Source organism: Erythrolamprus reginae, chromosome 3 (genome assembly GCF_031021105.1).
Source record: "Erythrolamprus reginae isolate rEryReg1 chromosome 3, rEryReg1.hap1, whole genome shotgun sequence".
NCBI classification, from domain to species: Eukaryota; Metazoa; Chordata; class Lepidosauria; order Squamata; family Dipsadidae; genus Erythrolamprus; species Erythrolamprus reginae.
This window is the reverse complement of record NC_091952.1, coordinates 69739044-69755647: the sequence shown is the minus strand read 5'-3', so window position 1 is coordinate 69755647 and position 16604 is coordinate 69739044. Positions and strand designations below refer to the sequence as shown.

The 16604-nt window shown below is 41.7% G+C and overlaps 2 protein-coding genes across 3 annotated transcripts in view; one reads left to right on the top strand and one right to left on the bottom strand.

Annotated features, from left to right (window-relative positions):
* The window catches only part of DENND2D (DENN domain containing 2D), a 60975-nt gene extending 57961 nt beyond the window's left edge, over positions 1 to 3014 (top strand). Inside the window, exon 12 of the mRNA XM_070745743.1 lies at positions 273 to 3014. Coding sequence (XP_070601844.1) covers positions 273 to 334 — 62 coding nt within the window. The 3' untranslated portion in view covers positions 335 to 3014. The remainder of the gene's footprint in view (positions 1 to 272) is intronic.
* Positions 3015 to 4695: 1681 nt separating this feature from the next.
* CEPT1 (choline/ethanolamine phosphotransferase 1) overlaps positions 4696 to 16604 on the bottom strand; it is a 35310-nt gene continuing 23401 nt past the window's right edge. For both annotated transcript variants that reach the window (XM_070745744.1, XM_070745745.1), the window contains exons 6-9: positions 16449 to 16580; positions 12277 to 12435; positions 9179 to 9304; positions 4696 to 5696 (exon numbers count right to left, since the gene is read on the bottom strand). In XM_070745744.1, coding sequence (XP_070601845.1) covers positions 5577 to 5696; positions 9179 to 9304; positions 12277 to 12435; positions 16449 to 16580 — 537 coding nt within the window. In that variant the 3' untranslated portion in view covers positions 4696 to 5576. The remainder of the gene's footprint in view (positions 5697 to 9178; positions 9305 to 12276; positions 12436 to 16448; positions 16581 to 16604) is intronic.

The following is a 16604-nucleotide window of genomic DNA, read 5'->3' as shown; positions in this document are numbered from 1 at the left end:
TATACCAAGTGTGGGATAAGGATATCCTTTTCAACCCTTTCCCCCTGCCCCCAGGTTCTATAGATTTATTCCTATTTTATTGTTCACACCTGCAAGGATTCACATGGCTAGGCTGTCTACACCAGCCATTGCTTTCTAGTTGTTATGGAAATCATATTTTTAATCAAATGAATATTCTCACCCATGAAACATTTTCTCAAAAGAGATCATTGTAAGGGGGTGTTTACATGTTCCAGACATAACAATTCATGCAGCTTTTGTTTTAACTGCAGGATATTTTCAGCAGAAATTAAATGAATATCAAGAAGAAAAGAAGACCAGAAGACCCTCCTGAATCTTTGCTTCATAAGAGAATATTAATCCCTAGGAAATAGGCAGGCCTGCAACTGATCATCTGGATTAGGTCCATAGGTGAAAGATATTACCTATGGACCTTGGTTGGTATTGGTATTTCTATGTAAACCATGAAAAGTCATGGGGAGCCTTGGGTACCGTTTTCTACGTTTTCCTTTTTCCTTGTGGCTGGCATTACATGCTGCTCTTTACATGCCTGAAATTTTGTTGTACAACTGACAATCAAAGCTGCAGTTCCACAGGGAAAAAATGGCAGCATAAAAACTGTTTTATCAAACAATTCTATTTTGTTAATAGGATTCTACATTTTTTGGAAATGTTGTCAGATGCAGTAAACAACGCATAAGGCAGAGACAATTACATTCATTGAGTGAGTGAGACAATTACATTCATTGGAAATTTTGGTTTTCACGAAACTGGTTTCCAGCCTAAAAATCTTCTATTGAATATTTGTACTTGATGGAATTACAAAATGGATGTTAGATTTCAATATGCATTCTATAGTTTGCTATGTTTTAAGCACGAATGCTTGTCCCAGTATCACATGAAATTTCTCCTAGTAAACAGTTTAAAGAAGGGAAGCAGAACCATAATATTGGATTAAAGAATCTTGAAGCGCATGGGAATAAAGAAATAGAAAAGCAAACACATCCGTAGCGACCATGCCAACTTTGTAAAGAAAGTCTCTCAATGAATTGGAAAGCACACATTCTTGCACTGAACATTAGGGATTCAGAAAAACAATCAAACCCGAGGATACTATCTTTGAGCAACTGTTGCTGTTCCTAGTATCATAAGAGGCATTGTCGTGTCACAGTTAGAACAAGTAACTGCCAGTGAAAGGTTAATCAGACATATTTGTTCCTATCTACAATGAAATTCTTAGGGGCCTAAATCTTGGTGAATTTCCAGTGCTAATTTGGAAAATATTAATCAAAGCAATCATTTACTAGGGAAAAAAATCAACAATTTCCTACATCCAGTGTTCACTTTTTGTAACTTCAGCAATCTGATGGTTAGCAAGATTATCTACAGATGATAAGAACTGAAATCTAACAGTTAAATAGTGTTAGGTTGCTTTAGTTTACCTTAAGTTCTTCTTTGTATGTTACGAATAATAATATTGACACTGAGTAGGATGGTTCCAATATAAGAATATTGATTTGATATGTAAGAGATATCTCAGGAGCTGTAGATTTTGCATATCTTTTCTAAAAATAAAAGCTTGTCTTTGTTCTCCCTGAAATATTCTGTCACTATGCTGAAATAGAAAACGCACATAAGGATTAGCTTGGAGAAGACTGGATCTACTAAATATTCTGTCTTCCAATTTCCCCAACATGATTTGCCTCAAGAATAAATAAGTAGCATCATATCTTTATAAAGGGGGGGGGGAGCAGTGGGAGAGGACAATAGATGTTCCTCTTGAATAAGCTCAACAGAGTTTAGGATTTGAGAGTGGGAAGCTTGGTGCTTGGCAGACATGTTTTGCCACATGGTTTTGTTGTATACCAATTTTGTTGTATACCAATTGCTTGAGTTCAATAAATGTGGTATATATAAAGTCGAATGTCATGTCAAATTTAACAAAGTGTACTTTTTAGGAAGTTTTAAATAACTTTAATGCGAGTACAAGTCAAGTCCTCTGACAAGCTATCAAGCTTATAGGAAAATTAGCTCAACATGCTAGTACAGTACAATGTTTTTAATAAAGTGTTCAGGTTCTTCAGCTAATGAACTATGTTAGAGCTTCCAAAAAGTACAATGCTCTATTCACAATTATATAGGATGCTATATTTAAATTCTTTCAGAGACAGGAGAAAAATGGTGTTATCTGCAACAGGACAATTTAATGTAAAACTCAGAAGGGGATGTTCCCTCCACCCAAATATATATATATTAAAAAAAAAGCTGTGGAAAAAAATATAATTATCTAATCATATCTTTTTCTAGCCATTAAGATGCCATTAAATTGACTGCACAGGACAGTATAATCAGTCTTTCCACTGCATTGATAGAGGACGAATTACTAAATAGGAAGGCATATTATATTGACAGTCCTAGACTTTAAATCCTGAGGTCCTACCATCTTTCCAATACAGTATTGAAGTAACCTTTTGGCTGGCTGTTCTTCCCATGCTTATTAAATCCATAAATCAGAGTGATAATGCAAAGTTTTTATATATAATTCAGAGTCACATTCACATCTTTAAAAACTGTAATCTTTGTAATATTTATTAATTCACTTAAGGATATTAAACAAAAACAAAGCAATAGTGGAGATCTTATCATATAAATATTTTTTCCCTCAGGCCAACTGTTTTAACACCTTTTTGTTGTACACTAAACATGTAATATTTGTTGAATTAGTCTCATCCTACGATGAGAAATACACTTAATATTTTCTTACCCTTAGCCATTGCTTTATTAATATGGGATATTCCAATTCCTCATTAGAGGGTTTTCAAAAAAAAAAAATCTATCCAGTTTTATTATACAGTACTGTACTCTTAATTGTTCAAGAATATTATTGACTTAGAATTATTTGAAACACATCCCACTACTGACAGTAACTTATGGATTTAGGTGTTGGTAATGTCTCATTTCAAACTGTCAAAATTACAAGATTTATTTGAATACACAATAAAATTTCAATTCAATTTGGGAGATGAGAGTGTCTATTATTCCTAATTGTTATTAAATCTGAATTTGTAATGTGCTTCAATTTATGTCATTTTATTTCATTTGAATAATGACCTGATTATACCATTGGCATGATTACATCATTACACAAAAATGTACAGTTATTCCAAGGGAATATTTATTCATGGATGAAATATATCCATGTTTTAGTTTCAATTACATATGAACCTAAACAATTGTTCAGAATCTTATTCAAATTTATATTTCCTTATTTTGTGCCTTTACATTTTGTTGACTATTTCTTACTCCTTTCCTGCATGCTACATAGTGCTCCTTATCCTAAAATTGAGATAAATGTTTGTATATTATTAGGATATAATAAAGGTTTGTGTTCATTTCTAGCTGTTACATTGAAATATTCTTGGTTTGTTTAATAAAATAAGCCAATGATTCAACATCAAATTTTAAAACAGGAGGTAAAGTGCATCCATGATACATCTTGATACACAATCTAATGAATAAAATAGATTTTCAGGGGAAAATATTCCACTAGATCACATGAATGGATGGAAAGAGATAAAGAGAATATATTAAGAAAATCAATGAATGAGTGTAATTGATTATAGCTGGTTAATATGAAAGTAAAGAGAACTGTTTAAAATACAATATATGGTCAACTCATATGAACAAATTTCAAAAAATTGTTTTCTAAAAATTATCATGGAATACAAGAAGGAATTAAAGTGCCAAAAAAATGCATATGGACGTATACTATTGAGGGTGAAAACTACCACTAATTTAATATAATTTCATTTCTTGTGAATACATATCCAGAATGTCGGCAATATAATATCAAATGCTTGGCAACCTTTGTATTAAACACAACTCTACAGGTTGAAAAATCTGAAAAAGTGTCTATAATCTATATGCTAGTGTCACTGTCAATATTTTGTACCAATATTTATTGGATAATAGCTTGTCCAAGATAGCAGGTGTTAAAGGAGCCTTCAAAAACCTCAATGAGTATGACCAGATAAATGTTATGTAAAAAGATATCATCATAAACTTCCAGTTATATTATTTGTCTGGTATATATTATATCCCAGAGATATAATTTTTACTAATTTCTTCCTTGGTTAATTTTTAATGAATGTTACATAACTGGGAGTAAAAACAAGCTGATTTCTTGAGTCAGAAACTACATAAAATTCATTTAGCCATGCCTAATAAAATATTACACTGTTGCGCAAGTATTTCAGCAGAAAATAAAATATAAATATGTTATCAAGAAGCCAATGAAGAATCTCTTCCTCTTGTGATTTGGTGCTCATTTTGAACTGTTTCTTCCCACTAAAACAATTGCTCTCTTTTGAAGATAGCAGGCAGCACAAGGCAGATCAACAAAACCCAAGATCAAATACCTACGTAGTGTATCATCTATTACTTATTAATATATATGCCTCCATCGTTTCCCTTTCCTGAAATATATAATTATCAGAGCATCTCTTGCTTGCAAGTGACTTGTATTTTGGTGGGGACCCACAATATACGTACCATTTATGTAAAAAACACCACAATGAGACTTATTTGTTTTGGGTCGGGTTTTGATTCCTTAATATTAGTATAGTTCAACTGCACAAATATACTTTAACAGTTCAAATTAATATTTTGCTGATTGACCAAAACAGAGCACAAGGATTATTATACTTATGAGAATTTTCATTTATTAAACAGAAATATTTTTGCATAAATTTTATACAAAAAGTAACTGCAAATTTTGTATAGACTTTTCACTGAAAAAAAACACCTGAAAATTTATTTAATGTATTTATTTTAAAAAATAAATTGACAGATAACGCACTATACTGCATGCTGACAATCATCCCACATTTTAGGGGACCAGGGTTAGAATTTTTTAAAGACAAAAGATGTAATTTATCAAGCACAGTGGCTGTGTACAATGTGCAATGACAAAATGATCAGTCACAGTGGATTGCTTCCGAAGATAGCATTGCAAAATGCTAGCTTCCAGAGACAACGCAAATAACATGAAGAATCTGTTTTCTTAAAAACTAACCACAATTATCAGCAACTGGTGATGATCTAGGCTCAAGACCAAAGTATTCCAGCCACCAAAAGTAGTGAGATGCCAGAGTTTCTCAAGGCAATTAATAATTATACTTTTAGGACAGTATTAAATGAGCACTTTAAAGGAGAATTAAATTAAAAGCAAATAGGTTTATAGCTTGTAAATATACTGTATTAGAAATTCTTGTTGTTGGGAATCCATTTATCTGAGAGCCTGGTTTGTGGTCAAGGTAATTACAATGACAAAGCCTTATTCTCTGCATGCTTCTTTAAGTACACACCTGTGGACCTGGTAATATAGATGTTTGGAGAATACGTGGGATTCTCCGTTTGTTGGAGGACTGTCTAACTAGGGAGTGTCATCCATAACAAAATTAGTTATACAACATTATTATAAATTAGATTTGTTCCTCTCTGCTGCAGTTTCTGTAGACTCCTCAATATAACCGCATCCTCTCTTGTAGAAAACAGTTACTAGTTATTGCAACAACCTAGTGATGATTTGAATACGTACTGTAGGTCTTGATTTTAAAGACACTGATGTGAAGATGGGAAGCAATTTGATTGCAGACACTGACACAGTATCGGAGTAAATCAAAGAGAGAGAAAATCTGCAAGGATAATATAAGCATGCATGAGATTGGTGCATTAAAACAATTATTCTTTGTGTTTTGAACCCATCATTGTAAACATGAGGATACTCTCTTCAATAAGATTTACTAGACAAATATTTTTTCTGCATTTTAAAATAGAAGTGGGAGCTGGGAAACACCCAGTCCCCCAGCAGTCTAAGCTAGAGGACAGGTCAGGCATATTCCTAAAGGATGAGCCACGGTGGCGTAGTAGTTAAGAGTGCACTACTGTACTGCAGGCTCCATCTGTTAACTGCAATTGTTACAGGCTACGTCTGACTGCAGGCTCCATCTGTTGACTGCAGTACTGCAGGCTACACCTGCCTGCAATTTGGCAGTTCAAATCTCACCAGTCTCAAGGTTGACTCAGACTTTCCATCCTTCCAAGGTGGATAAAATGAGGACCCCAATTGTTGGGAGAAAATAGGCTGATTCTTAGAGGGCTGAAAAGCGGTATTTAAGGCTAAGTGCTATTGCTAAGTGCTATTGCTGCTCCCAAGATGCCAAGAAAATAAAGCCTAACTTGGTAAGAGTGAACAAGTTTAATTTGCCCTTTTGCAACTAAAATGCTTGCAAGATGTCTGCCTAATTTCACCTGCCTTATATTTTTCCAAAAGGATCCTGCCTTATATTTTTCTAACGTTCTTGCTCCAATGCAACTGTGGAGATCCTAGGTTCTATGACTTTACTTCCTCTATTGGAGATATGGCATTCTTTAATATTCTAGGCTACAGGATTTCCATCATCAATACAAAAACATCCACCTTTTTTTAAAATCTTGGGCATGTCTATGAAAGCTATATAGTTTCACAATACAGAACCTCAAAGCTATGTTGAAATCCCTTATCATTCAAATGAATAGATCTTTCATGATTTAGTTATAACATGGACAAAATATGGCAGCTATTGTCCTGAGCACTTTGGAGAAAGTCTAGGCTAGCTATACAGTAAGTGAAATGTGTGACATGAAAATTCAATAGTATCAATAGCAATAGCATTTAGACTTATATACTGCTTCATAGTACTTTTACAGCCCTCTCTAAGAAGTTTACAGAATCAGCATATTGTCCCCAACAATCTGGGTCCTCATTTTACCCACCTCGGAAGAATCAAAGGCTGAGTCAACCTTGAGCCAGTGGTGAGATCTGAACTGCTGAACTACAGCTAGCAGTTAGCTGAAGTAGTTTGCAGTGCTGCACTATTAACCACTGTGCCATCCCTGCTCATCAGTGATTGAAATATCAGAGTAATTATGAACACTTTAATATCAATTAAATAATGTCTCAGATGGTGTAGTAGGGTCTCCTGTTTGAATGAGGAGTTGGACTAGATAATCTACAAAGTCCCTTCCAACTCTGTACATCTATAAATCTCTACATAATCTTAAAGAATAAAAAATATTTCTTTAAAAAAATCATTAAAACCTACAAGGAAAGAGAACATTTAAAAAACAATTGATAATATGGCTAAAATGAATTATATTTCTTTAAATGCCAATATTTTATTGAGAATATGAAGAGAACTACAAAATGATATCTTTGTTTAGAAACACTGGCTTACTTTTAAAAAGATGGAACAATATTTTTCAATATTTTGCATTATTTTTCCAATGCGCATAGCCAAAGGAAAAGATTGATACTTGATCTAGGATATTTAGCTGTGATTTCTCAGTATAACTTTCTCATTCTATAAGTTCAGCAGACTATAAATAACATATTTCTAGTGTAAAATTCTCCTTTCTCAAACTATAGATGGCATAACTTTATTGTGCAATTTAAGACATCAAACTACTTGCCATTTGCTGCCGAGGGTGAGTGTAGGTATGCTCCAGAGATGTGGAAAATTATACTGATTTGTTTCTGGGTGTGATTCAAGGTTCTGGATGCTTCCTTAAAGCTTTACATGGCAAAAGGCCCTGGTATTAGAGGGTCGTCTCCCTAACATCTGCAAGTTTGGTGCACTCTGGGTTCTTTCAATTAAACAATATCACCTCTCAGAACCACAGAAGCATGTCTTCTCTATAGAACTGCCTGCCCTTAGGAACACAGCATGCCTTCTCTATAGCAGTGTTTTTCAACCGGTGTGCCATGGCACACTAGTGTGCCGGGAGATATGGTCAGGTGTGCCGCGAGGCGGCTCCTGCAAGTGGGAACTCCAGGGCTGAGGCTTCAGCTCTGGAGCTCCCACTTGCAGAAGCCGCCGCCCCCCCCCGGCTATTGCACACCGCCACCGCCGCTGCTACTGGCACCCTCCCGCGGGAGGCCGGCAAAGGTTGCTTTGAAGTCGTCCCCCTCGCGCCCGTGGCTTCTCGTCGCTAATAGCGGCTGCGGGCAATAGCCGGGGGAGGGGTGGCTTTTGCAAGTAGAAGCTCCAGGGCTGAGGCTTCCACTTGTGGCTGTCCCCGCCCGCCCGATCCGTCCTTCTCTCCGGCTCCTCCCACAGCAGTGGCTGCAGCGGCGCTGGCGATCCCAGGCTGTCAGTAAAGGGGCTGCTTCCCATCCCCCTGCCAGCTTGCTCAGAACATTCAAACTAAGGAAAACCTTCGCCGGCCTCCACAGAGAAGAAAGGAAGAGAGAGAACGAGAGAGAGAGAGCAACAGAGAGAGAGAATGAGAGGAGAGAGAGAAACAAAAGAGAGAGAGAGAAGTGATTCTTGAAGCATATGGTAAAAAGCACCCAAATAATAAGAAACCCCCCCCCAGCCCACACCTGTTTTTGAAAAGAATAAAAGAGAAAAAAACCCCAGCCCTCAACTGGTTTTGGAAATGGTTCGAGTGTGTATGGTTCGAGTGTGTAAGGGGGGGGGGGGAGAGAGACAGGGATGGAAAAAGAGGAGAAGTGAGAGGGAGAAGGAATGAGAGAGAAAAGGGGGAAAGACAGGAGAAGTACCCAGAAATGAGACAGTGGTATAAATTTGAGGAGGGATGATTGATGATTGACTGTATTTATAAGGGGATGTTACATGGGATTGTATATATGAGGGGGTTATGTATGTATGTATGTATGTATGTATGTATGTATGTAGTTAGTTAGTTAGTTAGTTAGTTAGTTAGTTAGTTAGTTAGTTAGTTAGTGCCATTTTGGTTGGTGGTGTGCCCCAGGATTTTGTAAATGTAAAAAATGTGCCGCGGCTCAAAAAAGGTTGAAAATCACTGCTCTATAGAACTGCCTGCCCTTAGGAAAAGCTGCCCAGGTGGCTCCCACTATGCTGGGGTTTTTTTTTAGAAGTCCTGGTTTTTCACTTCACATTATTGCGTTTGCCATCTTTATTTTTTATGTTTTATTGATTTTATTATATATATTTTGGCTGTTGTGTAAAATAATATTATTTTATTATAATATTTTTTTCTGGCTGTTGAGAATACAAATTTATAAATAATATAGTAATAATTACGAATCCAGCATTGTCAATAGAAAACCAAGGATGTAAACATGTATCTTAAAAATGCGCTTGCCACTTACCAAGGCAATCCAAAGTACAATGTATTCGTCAATAAAGCTATTAAAATATTGATCCAAGAACAAAAGTGCTGGACCTATGAATGCTGTGTCATGAAGGTGCATCTCGCTTTTGGTCATATGAGCAACCTACAGAGAAAAAACAAGCATTTGTTATTCATAATCAGAATTACAGTAGACCCCCGCTCGTTGCGAGGGTTCCGTTCCAGGACCCCCCGCAACGAGCAGGTTTTCGCGAAGTAGCGCTGCGGAAGTAAAAACACCATCTGCGCATGTGCAGATGGCGTTTTTACTCCCACAGCGCTAGCGAGGAGCCGAAGATTGGGGGCGGGGCGGCTGTTTGCCGCCGGCATGGAGGGCTTCCTAGCAGCCCCCCAAACCCGGGTTGGGGGTCCGGGGGGCGCTGGCTCTCGGCGCTTTCGAGCTGAGTCCGGGAGCGAATTCGCTTCCGGACTCAGCTCAAAACCGCCGATAGCAAGCGGCAAGGAACGGCTTGTCTCGGCGCTTTCGAGCTGACCAGACTCAGCTCGAAAGCGCCGAGACAAGCCGTTCCTTGCCGCTTCGTATCGGCGGTTTTGAGCTGAGTCCGGAAGCGAATTCGCTTCCGGACTCAGCTCAAAACCGCCGATACCAAGCGGCAAGGAACGGCTTGTCTCGGCGCTTTCGAGCTGACCGGACTCAGCTCGAAAGCGCCGAGACAAGCCGTTCCTTGCCGCTTGCTATCGGCGGTTTTGAGCTGAGTCCGGAAGCGAATTCGCTTCCGGACTCAGCTCAAAACCGCCGATAGCAAGCGGCAAGGAACGGCTTGTCTCGGCGCTTTCGAGCTGACCGGACTCAGCTCGAAAGCGCCGAGACAAGCCATTCCTTGCCGCTTGCTATCGGCGCTTTTGAGCTGAGTCCGGGAGCGAATTCGCTCCCGGACTCAGCTCAAAAGCGGCGGGAATGAACGGCGTGGGCGGGCGAAGGGCGGGCGGCAGCGAGGAGTTTGCGTGGGCGGTGGGGAAACTCCTCGCTGACGCCAGCAAGAGGGGGAAGACCCAGGGAAGCCGCTGCCATCTACGCATGCGTGCCCGGCACGCATGCGTAGATGGTATTTTTGACTTCCGGGTTGAAAAATAGCGAAGTACCCTGTTCGCAATGGTTGGGGACGCAATAAACGGGGGATCACTGTAATACTGTTTTGGTGGAAGAAACTATAAACAGTACATTTGATAAATGTTTCTCTTTAAGGACTAAATTATGGCCAGTCATGAGATAAACCCTGTTGAAATGTCACCATATACACTAATAATTCTGGACTGGGAGAAAAAAAGAATAAACCTGTAAATCATCTGCTACAACATCCTTCCTGTCAATGACTACTTCAGCTTCAACGAGCACACAACAGATACAAATTTAAAGTAAACCACTCTAAACTTGACTGCAGGAAATATGACTTTAGTAAACAAGTACTTGATGCATGGAAATCACTACCTGACTCTGTAGTATCATCACCTAACCCCCAAAACTTTACCTATCCATTGTTGACCTCTCCCGATTCCTAAGGGGTAAGGGGCGTTCATAAGTGCACCAGCGTGCCTTCCGTCCCCTGTCCTTATGTTTCTCTTTTACTAGTATCATGTACAGTGATCCCCCGCTCGTTGCGAGGGTTCCGTTCCAGGACCCCCCGCAACGAGCGGGATTTCGCGAAGTAGCGCTGCGGAAGTAAAAACACCATCTGCGCATGTGCAGATGGTGTTTTTACTCCCGCAGCGCTAGCGAGGAGCCGAAGATTGGGGGCGGCGCGGCTGTTTTAAAATGTCGCCGCCGGCATGGTGGGCTTCCTAGCAGCCCCCCAAACCCGGGTTGGGGGTCCGGGGGGTGCTGGCAAGCCCCCCATGCCGGCGGCGACATTTTAAAACAGCCGCGCCGCCCCCAATCTTCGGCTCCTCGCTAGCGGGCAGGCAGGCGGCGGACAAGCCGTTCGCTGGCGCTGTCTGTCGGCGCTTTCGAGCTGAGTCCCGGCGCTTTTGAGCTGAGTCCTGGCGCTGTCTGTCGGCGCTTTTGAGCTGAGTCCCGGAGCGAATTCGCTCCGGGACTCAGCTCGAAAGCGCCGACAGACAGCGCCAGCGAACGGCTTCTCCGCGCTGGCTGTCGCCGCTTTTGAACTGAGTCCCGGAGCGAATTCGCTCCGGGACTCAGCTCCAAAGCGCCGACAGATAGCGCCAGCGAACGGCTTCTCCGCGCTGGCTGTCGCCGCTTTCGAGCTGAGTCCCGGAGCGAATTCGCTCCGGGACTCAGCTCCAAAGCGCCGACAGACAGCGCCAGCGAACGGCTTCTCCGCGCTGGCTGTCGCCGCTTTCGAGCTGAGTCCCGGAGCGAATTCGCTCCGGGACTCAGCTCCAAAGCGCCGACAGACAGCACCAGCGAACGGCTTCTCCGCGCTGGCTGTCGCCGCTTTCGAGCTGAGTCCCGGAGCGAATTCGCTCCGGGACTCAGCTCCAAAGCGCCGACAGACAGCGCCAGCGAACGGCTTCTCCGCGCTGGCTGTCGCCGCTTTCGAGCTGAGTCCCGGAGCGAATTCGCTCCGGGACTCAGCTCAAAAGCGCCGACAGACAGCGCCAGCGAACGGCTTCTCCGCGCTGGCTGTCGCCGCTTTCGAGCTGAGTCCCGGAGCGAATTCGCTTCAGGACTCAGCTCGAAAGCGGCGAGAATGAACGGCGTGGGCGGGCGAAGGGCGGGCGGCAGCGAGGAGTTTGCGTGGGCGGTGGGGAAACTCCTTGCTGATGCCCGCTGCTCGCCCTCCCGCCAGCAAGAGGGGGAAGACCCAGGGAAGCCACCCAGCAGCTGATCTGCCAGGCGCCATCTACGCATGCGTGCCCATAGAAAAAAAGGGCACACATGCGCAGATGGTGTTTTGACTTCCGGGTTGAAAAATCGCAAATTACCCTGTTCGCAATGGTCGGGGACGCAATAACCGGGGGATCACTGTATATAGATATTGTTATATTTTTGTATACCACCAATACGTACTTGACAAAACAAACAAATAAATAATAAATAATAAATAAATAAATAAGCATTTCATAGAAAATGAGTTAAAAGCACAAGGAAATACTTACCACTAGTTTGTTAGTTATTTTAGCAGAAACAAACCCAAAAGTCAGTATATAGAGGCAAGGATGTTTTTCAAAAAGTTCCACAGCAGATTTCTTGTAGATCATGGCAGCTAATGCAATGACAGTTCCAATATGAAGAAATGGTGAAAGGACACTTGTTCCCTACATAGGAAAGAGATTTAATATTAATTTACAGTGCTAGGCATATAACATAAATGCAATTGTCAGCATTCCAGAGCACACCTTGGTCAAAAATAAATGCATAACATACATACATAATACATGCATGCATGCATACATACATACATACCTTTTAATTATAACTAAATCTCATTGAACTGTTTCAAAGTCAATGAGGAACTACAGAGAACTATATGACATAGGTTAAGATGCAAGGGCTAAATAAACATACATTTATCTAATTTATTTAATTATGCAATTTAAGATTGCAGTTGCTCAGTTTCAAAAAGACTCTGAACAGAATAACACTGAAGAAAAAAAACTTAAAAGAAAAAATAATCAGTCCCTAAGAAATTATTGAACAATGTGCAGTTAAGATGTCATGATGGCTGGGTGAGAAGCTACTAATTGGTAAAATGGGGAGCCGGATTGTTGGGGGCAAGACTCTCCGAGACTTCGGAGAGGGGCGGCATACAAATCTAATAAATTATTATTATTATTAATTATGTTGACTCTGTAAACCACTTAGAGACGGCTGTAAAGCACCGTGAAGTGGTATATAAGTCTAAGTGCTATTGTTATCTTGTTGTATGACCAGCTTTCTCTTGAACGTGAATTTAAGAATAAATACCCTTATTTTCCTGTACAATTTGCTAGCACAATTCAGAATTCCGTAAATAATACCAGCCATCCTGGTACAGAGGCAGCAAAGCTGAATCACGATACGACACCACCATCTTTTGCAAATAGGATAAAGTTTTATGCTGGAATAAAAGCTTTTCCTTTTTGCTAAACATAACCTTTTTCATTTAAGCAAAAAAAGTTTTATTTTGGTCTCCTCTGTGCACAGAACATTATTATAATAGCCTTCTGGCTTATCAATGTGGCCTTTCACAAATTTACGATGGACAGCAATGTTCTTTTTAGAGACTAGTAGCTTTGTCCTTAAAATCCTGCTATGTACACCATCATTTAGTATTCTCATGTTCACCAATGCAAGGGAGGTCTTTAATTCCTTAGATGTCATTCTGGGTTTCTTTGACGCCTCCCAGTCTATCACACACTTTGCTATTGGTGTGTTCTTAGTTGTTTGTCCAGTCTTGAGAAGCATAATAGATGTGAATTATCTCTACTTCTATTCAATCTACCTGACAATGGACTGGTGAGTCCAAATTCTCTGGGAATAATTTTGTTGTCTTTTTCAGCCTGATAAATACTAACAAATGTTTTTCATAGATACCCAGAAATCTTCTTTGAGCCATGACACATTTTCACAGGTTGTGAAGATCAGACTTTGAGACTGGCACCCAGAATTACTGGCACCCAGAACTTCTTACACTCACACCTGATTATCATCTCATTGATTGAAATGACTGATTCTCATTTCCCCTTCAAAATGAACTGATAATCCTAGAGGTTTACAAATTTTTGCCAAAAACAAATACAGTGAACCCTCGAGTTTCGCGTCCTCAAGGATCGCGAAAGGGCTATTTCGCTAGTTTGCAACCCGGAAGTAAACTCCACCATCTGCGCATGCGTGCCCTTCCACGCATGCGTAGATGGTGGAGTTTCCCCGCCGGGCAGAGGCTTCCCTGGGTCTTCCCCCTCTTGCCCCGGTAAGACCCCAGCGGCGGTGGGCTGGAGCGCGAGCTTGGGGCACCCTAGCTCCGCTTCCCAGCTGGGAAGCGGAGCCAGCAACAGCGTGGGCGGGCGGGCGGCGCGCGCGAGCTTGGGGCAGCCTAGCTCCGCTCCCCAGCTGGGAAGCGGATCTAGGGAGTCCCCACCGCGCGCGCGTTGCTGGGGAAAGCGCGTGCGCTTGGGAACATCCCAGCTTTGCTCCCCAGCTGGGAAGCGGATCTAGGGAGTCCCCACCGCGCGCGCGTTGCTGGGGAAAGCGCGCGCGCTTGGGAACATCCCAGCTTCGCTCCCCAGCTGGGAAGCGGATCTAGGGAGTCCCCACCGCGCGCGCGTTGCTGGGGAAAGCGCGCGCGCTTGGGAACATCCCAGCTTCGCTCCCCAGCTGGGAAGCGGATCTAGGGAGTCCCCACCGCGCGCGCGTTGCTGGGGAAAGCGCGCGCGCTTGGGAACATCCCAGCTCCGCTCCCCAGCTGGGAAGCGGATCTAGGGAGTCCCCACCGCGCGCACGTTGCTGGGGAAAGCGCGCGCGCTTGGGAACATCCCAGCTTCGCTCCCCAGCTGGGAAGCGGATCTAGGGAGTCCCCACCGCGCGCACGTGAGCTGGGATGTTCCCAAGCGCGCGCGCTTTCCCCAGCAACGCGCGCGCGGTGGGGACTCCCTAGATCCGCTTCCCAGCTGGGGAGCGAAGCTGGGATGTTCCCAAGCGCGCGCGCTTTCCCCAGCAACGCGCGCGCGGTGGGGACTCCCTAGATCCGCTTCCCAGCTGGGGAGCGGAGCTGGGATGTTCCCAAGCGCGCGCGCTTTCCCCAGCAACGCGCGCGCGGTGGGGACTCCCTAGATCCGCTTCCCAGCTGGGGAGCGGAGCTGGGATGTTCCCAAGCGAGCGGGCACCCAGGGAAGCCGTTGCGCGAGCAACGGGGTGGGCGGGCGAAGGGCGGGCGGCAGTAGAAGCAAAAACACCATCTGCGCACGCGCAGATGGTGTTTTTACTTCCGCACCGCTACTTCGCTAAAAATCGATCATCGCGTTGGGTCCTGGAACGGAACCCTCGCGATGATCGAGGGTTCACTGTATATAGTTTTCAATCATCTTCCTAATTAAATAAATGAACACATGCATTTTGACTCATATATTTAATTGGGTAATCTAGTTTCAGGATTTGTGTGGAAAACAGATCACATTTTAGGTCATACATGCAGAAATATTGAATATTTAAAAGAGTTCACAAACTTTTAAGCACCACTGTATAAATTAAACACTCATCTAAATCAGTGATTCTGAACCTGGGGGTTGGGACCCTTTTGGGGGTCAAACGACCATTTCACAGGGCACACCTAAGACTCTGGGAAAAGACAAAATTCCTATGGTGTTAGGAACTAAAGCTTCTATTCTGGCGCCTTGGAACATATTTTTACATTCCGACCAATCAGGAGTTTACAGTGGGGTGTGTCCCTCTGACCTTCCTGCCAATCAGCTTAAAGCTCTTTGGGAGAATTGGTGCTAGACTTACGGTTGGGGGTCACCACAACATGAGAAACTGTTAAGGAGTTGAGGCATTAGAAAGGTTGAGAACCACTCAACTAAATTAATGCTAAATCTACTCCAAAGACAACTGGTCTTAATTTATTTTTAGAAGATCATCAGTGGTGCTCTAGTAACCTAAGGAGTGTGGACAAACAAAAACTGCTGTTTTCTTTAATCTTGATTGGAATGTTTTATCTTATTGATTATAAAATCAATCTATTATAAGACAGTTTGAAATGTGTAATAGAAAATAATGCACCTCTAGAACCAGATGAAAAAAAGTATCTTTTCTTAGTCACTATATTATATTGGAAATTTTATTTAGATGCTGTATATTCTTTCCTTTTACTAATAATGTAATATAGGATCTTATTACTTAGTCTTGAAAAAATTTAAAATTAAGATTACTTTATTTTCAATCATATAGAATCAGATTGCCCAATGTAACTTTGCTTCAGATCTTGTCTCTAAAAATGCCAACTGATGAGTACTTGAAACTATTACAAACTCTATGCCTGACTATAGAGATCTAGTCTTCTGTCCTAAGTTTGGCTTCTCATCTTATCCAGATGCTTTGACTGTTGGGATGCATTGGAGAACACAGAACTTTAAATTTTAAAAAATCTGTTCTGATGCTGTTGAGAATTTATTATTTTAATGATAATTTTTACGGACCTTTTTTTTATAACCTCTATGAGCCTTTGGAAAAAAGAGAAAGGAAAGAAGGGAGGGAGGGAGGGAGGGAATGGAGGGAGGGAGGGAGGATTATACAGAAGAGAAAATAGAAGAATAATGTATACTAAAAATACAAAACAAAACAGAAAAATACTTACTGCTATGGTTGATCCATTTTTGCCAACTCCACCTGTGAAGATCACACCAAAGTAGTTTGTACAAGAGAATATGGTTCCTGCTACTGTAGAAATAGCTGGGAGTATTTTCATGTGAATATTTAACACTGGAATCTTAACAAAAAAGGAAAATATTAA